The sequence below is a fragment of the Lipophrys pholis genome, assembly GCF_963383615.2.
Source record: "Lipophrys pholis genome assembly, chromosome: 2".
Taxonomy (NCBI): domain Eukaryota; kingdom Metazoa; phylum Chordata; class Actinopteri; order Blenniiformes; family Blenniidae; genus Lipophrys; species Lipophrys pholis.
The window spans coordinates 1,875,866-1,883,261 of NC_137636.1; the positions used below are offsets into that span (position 1 = coordinate 1,875,866).

A 7,396-nucleotide genomic window follows, 5' to 3' on the forward strand; every position below is an offset into this window, starting at 1 on the left:
TCAGATTTTATTCAAGTAATTTTAAAATACGTGTCATTGTTAGTTTATTCTGACATTAATATACATTTTTTTCTTTACCCTCAAATTTGATCAATCTTTTCTTCCCACGAATGTATTATGGATTATTTTCTCAAAATTACTTTTCTTTGAATTATTCGTTCAGATTTTTTATTTTTTTTGGGTCAAACTGCATACATTTTTTTCATTCGGATTCTTTTTTTAAATAATTATTTTGATAGTTTTCTCAGATTTTATTAAAATTATTTTCCTCGTATTTATCCAGACTTTTTCCCTTCTGAATTTTTTCGGATTTGTTTCTTAAAAGTTTGCAAAAAATTTTTTAGAAATATATTTGCACTCTTTATAATTCATTTACTTCTTTCTAATTTTTTTAATTCAATCAGACATATTTTCTCGAAGATTATTTTGACCACAAAACGACCACATGATGCAACAATCCTGCAAAGAAATGCAAAATAACAATGATCAAACAGAACAATGTCCCAAAATGGACAAAAACACTTATATACATGTATAAAATATACACAAAACTACTAAAATATTACATTTAGATGCAAAGTAGTAAAAACCAACCACCACAAAGAAGAAAAACAAACCAACAAAGAGGTATAAATGTGTCAAACAGTTCTATTCTAGTTCTAATCTATTCTAAAAAAGATGCATGACCACATTACATACATAGCTGCAATTCTGACTTTATGGAGGTAATTCAAAACTAACATTCACAAGTTTATGAGATAGTTAGTAACAGTAAAGGTTATTTATGCTTCAATTGACAGCGGTGTTGTTTTGATTTGGATAGTATTGACCTTTCCATTAACGTATACAATAGAGGTTGATAATCTGTGTTTACTCATATAAAGCCAACAATCTAATATTTGCTATGCTATTTATTATAAACAACATACACATAAACGGGGATAATAATGTAACCTACGTGAATCGCCGTTAGAGGGCGCTCGCGTCCGAAACAAGGTGTGACCTGTAAACATTACACCGGAGAGGAAGAGGAAGAAGAAGAAGTAGCGGAAGACACTGCTGCGGTGTACATGTGTGTCTGTTTACCTCCTGTAAGCTGTTAAAAAGACAACATGCCGGTTATCTGTGCAGCAACCGGATGTAACAACAAGTTCATTAAAGGCTCGGAAATACGATTTTACAGGTGAGTTGTTCTTACTGGAAGCTTCCGGCAGAGCCGAGCTCGAGCGCGTTTACTCTCCCGCGATAGCGCCAAGAGAAACTCTCACAGGCACATTAAACCTTTGTTTCGAACGTTCTTCTGAATAACAGATACGTTCTTCTGCTGTTGCAAACAGGAAGGTGAAGTTAAAACAACATTTTCGCGTGTGTTTAATCGACACCGGCTTGTTTTAGCACATCGGAGCTAACGTGGTGCTTCGTTGCTATGGTAACTTGATTTCTGTCCTTTATTACTATAAAGAGCGTTTGTGTTATTTTGTTATTAAAGTACATTTTCCTCATGATACGCGAGTTAAACAATAAATTATTAAGATTCAGAAAAACAGAAGAGAACAAGGTGATATCAGTTGTTTCCGGATCCCATTAGTTGCCACAGCAGTGACCGCTGTTCTTTCTGGGGTCCAGAAACTTTTACATCCATTGTATTGCTATCATAGATCACTCATAAAATCCATAAAGCTATCGAATTCACATACAAATGACCAATACAGAGACATTCACAACCAAAACCTAAACGCAGCACATTATAATTATTATGCTGAGAACAGTCTATAAAATAGATAATTAACATATGATCATGAAATCGGTTTGTTCGATGCAAAGTTCTAAATACCAACTTGCTTCTCTAAAATCTGAGTGAAAACAGTGGCAGGAAGTCTTGGTCATGTGGATTATTGATGATGAACTGCAGGGATTAGATTCTTCCAGAGTCTGTTGTAGCCCATGTTTGGTTCTTTGGTTCTTTGTTGTGAACTGACTTTAATAAAACTGCACGAGCTGAGTAAATGTGTGTTTCTGCATATTGATCCCATGTCATGTCTTTGGGTCAAATACACAAATCGTTTCATAAGAGTAATAAGTTAGTTAAAAATGTACAAATAATTTCATAGTGTATCAATAACTAAGTTTTCATGGTAGAAGCTATTTTAAGACCTGTGGTTAAAAAGGTTTATGAGAGTGAGGCGTCTCCATTAGGATCATTTAGCTGACGGCAGACTGGGTGCTCGTCTCACTGATAGAAAATCTCTTCTATAGGTTTCTTTCTTTCTCTTGGTTGAAAACAAGTGAGCAGTGCTGCAGGAATAAAGATCTAAAAAGCTCATAAATAAAGCTTTGTTGGCTCCAACATGTTTGAACCTTGGGGGATTTTCATCTTTGTGAGTATTATGTATACAAAGTACTTACATCGAGACCAGAAATGTTTAGAATTATTAATTTGTGAACGTTTTGCAAACTGTGTGTTTTTTTTTAATTAGTAGTTATTCCGTGTGTTGGCTAGTTTTTTGTGTTTCGCATACCACATGTAATATATCGATAGTAGATTTATTTTTCTGATCGTTACTGTTAATGATCAGTTGTCGCCTTTGACCACAAACAACAAGAAAGCCTTGTGTGGATAGTGTTCTTAACGGGTCAGCAAACGAGTTATCGTCCCCTCTACCAGACGGTTTACCAGCTCGTGTTTGTACTTCATTACTTAGTGATTGTTGAAGTGTCGCCTCTTCCCGTGCATCAGGTTCCCTCTCAGCAAACCTCAACTCTCCAACAAATGGGTGCACAGCTTAGGGATGAAGAACTTCATCCCGACCACCAACACCTGCCTCTGCTCGGAGCACTTCAGGACCGACTGCTTCCGGGACTACAACGGCAAACAGTTCCTGAGAGAGGACGCCGTCCCCACCATATTCACACAAGGACAGGATACGTCGAAGGTTCGCGTCACAAAAATGACTTTTAATTCTCCATCAATTAGCTCTCCTTATAAAGAGTCACATGATTCACTTGGAGTCGATCAAAACTGGACTAAATAAAAAAGGGACGACGAAGCCGTCCTGTCACAACACACGTTTAAAGTTCCCTGAAATGAACTTTGAGATGATTGTGCACACGTTTCCAGATCGAGCTGCGTAAAAGAGTCGTCCCGCCAAAAGAACCGCCTGCTGCAAACCAAGTGACGGCCCAGGCAGACAAAGAGCGAGCGCGAGACGCCACGGCGCGCAGAGACAGGAGAGGAGGCATGAGGGTGAGTTTCCTCTTCCACTGTTATTTACCAACATGGTGAGAATCCACGAGCTCGTGTGTGAATAAGCCCCCGGACCATCAGCAGTTCCTCTCCTCCCAGTGTGTGTGTTATGAAGTAGTAAAGTATCTCAGACCAGATTGGGACGGTGACAACGCGTTTCCATTTAATTCATGTGAACTAGTAAGTTCTGAATTTACGTATAACTCAAGTTTGAAGTATCTTCTATTGTTCTATGTAGTTAAATTAAAAATTGTGTTTTGGTTTTGGATGTAAAGTGTTGATATTTTCGACGCCCGGAGTTGGAGTGTTTTCAAAAAGTTGCGTTTTCACTTGAAAACATCGGCGCGTAAACGGGCCCTTGTAGACGAAGCTGAAGGAAATCTAAAGAGCAAAGTTATCGTTCGCTCACCTTGTCGACCCCCGTTCCAAAACGAGGTCAAAGTAATGTTTTCAGCTCGAACCAATACGGTAAATGAACAGATGAGAAGGTCCAATAAAAGGCGTGTTTATGAAGCGTCTCTGTTCAGATGTAACTGGAGATGGTGACGACTCAGCAGCTCATTACACCGGAGCACTTTTACCCTCATTTGGTTTCTGGTGTTTGTCTTCATTTTGTGCCTAAATGTGGCGGCTCCTGAAGCTGCAGCGAGGAAAAGGCAGCCGGGCATTAAAGGCGCTCGCTCATGTGTTTGCAGGGCGGACGTGGCGGCCGCGGAGGGAAGTCGGTCTCTGACAGGTGAGTGGCTTTGTACTTCCAGTGTGGCTTGAGCAGGAGAGGGCGGCGCACCTCCTTCAGGCAGGTGAATAAAGCTCCTTTTGAAGCCGGGAGCTTTTTCTTCATCGTGCCGCCCGTCCCAGATAAACATACGTCCTCCCCATTTCACTCACTAATGAGGTTTGTGGGGAACTGAAGCCCACGTGAACACGTCGCTATCGCAGCATTCAAGTAGGAAAGAAAAACACAATAAAGCTTGAATTTTATAAAACGGCTGTTCAGTTTTCTACCTATAACATGAATCACTAACCAGCCAGTTTAACAACCTGGAGCCAGAAAACTGCCAGAGATTTGATCAGCGTGTGACATCGAAGACAAAATGGTTTGAATTTCATCGACACCAGTGACAGGACCAGATCAAATGTCATATTGAATTTATCACAGGAATCTGATAATGGTAACTTAAACATTTATGATTGGTACAGAAGATCTAATTATCATCATTCTGTTCTGAGAAACACGTTTACCAGCCACTTTATTAGGTACACCTTCTACCACCGGGTTGCTTCAGTTCAGACGTCATTGACTTGACAAGGTGCTGGAAAACTTCCCCAGAGACTCGGGTCCATATTGGCAGCTGATTTGTCAGCTGAGCGTTCATAGTCCAAATGACCCGTTCCACCATAGTGCAAAGCTTCTCTGTTGGTTCAGAGCTGACATGTTGGATGGACACACAACACTCAGGTAGACTCTAGTTTAAACTCAGTTGGTACCAAGAAAGTATCCCTCACATCTTTACACCTTCAGCAGCAGCTGAACTGTGGATACGAAGCAGGATGGATCAAAACTTGGTGTTTGAACCAAATTCTGAGGTGGAAACTGCTCAGACCTTAAAGGTTCTGTTCTGATCTGCCAGCAGTGACACCCGGTGTGATGTTCTGCTGCTGGAGCCCAAAGGCTTCAGGCTTCACTCGGTTCTAGAAGCTCACTGACGGGTCGTAACTGTCCATTCTCCTCTGAACCTCCTGGCATCAACACGACATTGAGGTCCCGTTTACACGCTTCAAGTACAAACACATTGTCTGTTTCAGAAAATGTTTCGCGTTTCGAGGCCTCGAGCGGGCGCTGTTGTTTCAGTACTGAAGCGCGCGTACAAAGAAGAATAAGCTATAAACACTAACAATGGGAGCGTACGAACATCCGTATGGACAGACGACCAAATTAGATTGTTATTCCAGTTGAATGTCGACTGTTCAGGAGAATCTGGACTGGAAGTCCTGACTGGAGGGAAACATTGTTATTGTCATCTACTGAGCATGTGCAGAAGAACTGTTTACCACGGCTGGTTGTGCATTCGCAGTAACGGCGTTTCTAAAAAGTTGCGTTTTCCATGGGAACGAAGTCGGTGTTTTCAAAAAGTTGCGTTTTGTCCCGTTTCCACGAAGACAGAGTAGGACCGCTTTCAAAATGTTTCAAAAAGTTGTGTTTTCAACACCCAAAACACAACACGTTTTCCATTTGAACTTGACGTGTAAACGGGACCTTAGTTGTCACGATTTCCAATATGTGAGACGGTTATGAGTGAAAATCCCCTCAGAGCAACAGCGTGAGACACAACAACAACAACAACAACAACAACAACTACGACATTCAACATCACATAACTCGTCTTTCTTTTCCAGCTTCATGCGACTCGGTTTGAACTTCTTCACCATGTCTGAGCTGAGTCGCTTCCTTTTGAGTGGTTGTTAAAGAAAAGTAGAAGTTTAGCTGATCAAGTGGCCACTGGGTGTATAGCTTCTGTTTGAAGCTCCTTGATGTGGATATATAAGGCTTCATAACAAAAATGTAGAGTTGAAAACCTTCTGACAAAACAGCAGCTGGAAGATGTCAAACTGTTGTTGAACTGTGGAAGTTTCCAGAAGTTGGTTTATTCCTCCAGGCTCCGAGTTGTTTTAATAAAACTATTGAAATCTGAAACTCGATTGGAGGATCGTTTCATAATGAAGTGAAAGACAAAGGCGTCCCCGGGATTGTTTGTTTGTTTGTTTGTTTGATGCCCTGAATGTTTGATAACTAACTGACATTGCCAGACAGTGTTGGACGCCGGCAGCGGCCGTGCAGATTTATCCACAGATGGTTTATATTCAGCCGTGATCTGTTTTTTTTTCACAACGTCAGGCGTAAATAAAAAGTGAAAAAGTGATTAAAGACATCCACCGAGGGGGAGAAGGGCATTACAGCGCGGCGTCACACCGAACCATCACGTCACATCAGCTTTATGTCTCCACCGCACAGGCAGGCCATCGGCGCCAAGAGCAAAGTGTACGACAACAAAGGCCGCCTGCTCTCCAACGGCAAGGACATGTGCGACTGCCTGGACACCGACTGCATGGGCTGCTTCTACCCCTGCACCGAGTGCGGCTCGCGCAAGTGTGGCGTGGAGTGCCGCTGTGACAGGAAGTGGCTGTACGAGCAGGTGGAGGTGGAAGGAGGCGAAATCATCCGTAACAAGTTCGCCATTTAGGCGGCGTTCGATGCTGTTTTATCGTATCGGAGTCTGGGAGAGGGGAACCTTCCCTGTCCTGCTTCAGACTTACATTAACGGACCCATGAAGACCGTTCTGAGGTAAAGTTCACGCTTATCACTTTTAAAAAAAACCTTTTTTACCCTGTTTTTTTGTCCACTTGTATTAAACTTTGTTTGTTTTATTATTATTTTTCCTGTGAAATCCTTATTTTTATTTCTGTGGCTAGTTTTGTCATGACGGGTAATGTTTTCCAGAACAATATTTTTTTAGTTCACTTTTCTCCGCAAAGTGAGAAATATCATGAAATCAGTCAAATAAATGTTCCAGAAAATAAAATGAGCTGAGAAGTTTTCACTCAACTTTAGTTATTAGTGGTCCAGGTAAAGGCTCTTTCAATACAGCAGTTACAAGGTGTTTCTTAAGATAAAGGCAATTATAAGAATGTATTCATGCATATAGTAATGTGAAACAAATGCTGCAAGGCAATAATGCTTTGTCTTTTCAAGCTCGACCAGTAGAAGGAAGAACTTTCAAACAGCATCTTTCATTCTCGCTCTACAATCGCAGTTTTTCAAAGATTATGAACCACTGAACTTCAATGTATATTTGCTTAATAAAATATCTATCTATTCCTTCTAAACTCGCAAAAAGACTTTTTTTTCAACGACTACTTAAAAGCAGGTGAGTTTGGTGTAAAATTTGAAACTTGTAGTAGAAAACATGCAGTTTCAACATTCCAGTATTTGACAGACTTGTACATGTTCCTATTTATGATGCTTTCTTTTTTTTATACATGCGGCTTAAACTCAAGTAAGTACATCAGTACTTCTGTAAAAAAACAACAACAACTGATATGCTCAAAAAATGTCTATTTTGAATCAAACCCGAGGGGGGCAGGGCTTAGCC

General features: G+C 40.6%; 1 protein-coding gene across 2 annotated transcripts; it reads left to right on the forward strand.

Moving 5' to 3' along the window:
* Positions 1–1,014: 1,014 nt before the first annotated feature.
* arl14ep (ADP-ribosylation factor-like 14 effector protein) lies at positions 1,015–7,135 on the forward strand. 2 transcript variants are annotated; one of them, XM_080458379.1, is made up of 5 exons: positions 1,015–1,183; positions 2,738–2,933; positions 3,119–3,244; positions 3,940–3,980; positions 6,258–7,135. In XM_080458379.1, the coding sequence occupies exons 1-5, from the start codon at positions 1,113–1,115 to the stop codon at positions 6,484–6,486; spliced, it is 663 nt and encodes a 220-aa protein (XP_080314505.1). In that variant the 5' UTR covers positions 1,015–1,112; the 3' UTR covers positions 6,487–7,135. The 2 variants fall into 2 exon arrangements, with proteins under 2 accessions (XP_080314505.1, XP_080314506.1); XM_080458380.1 differs by having other exon boundaries at positions 2,715–2,933; positions 6,258–7,129.
* The last annotated feature ends 261 nt before the right edge of the window (positions 7,136–7,396 follow it).

What these genes read in the sequence shown, in the direction of transcription:
- arl14ep (XM_080458379.1), top strand. Translation starts at nt 1,113, where the DNA reads ATGCCGGTTATCTGTGCAGCAACCGGATGTAACAACAAGTTCATTAAA. An exon ending in ACAGGAGAGGAGGCATGAGG is followed by an intron (nt 3,245 to 3,939) that starts GTGAGTTTCCTC and finishes ATGTGTTTGCAG; the next exon opens with GGCGGACGTGGCGGCCGCGG. An exon ending in GGGAAGTCGGTCTCTGACAG is followed by an intron (nt 3,981 to 6,257) that starts GTGAGTGGCTTT and finishes TCCACCGCACAG; the next exon opens with GCAGGCCATCGGCGCCAAGA.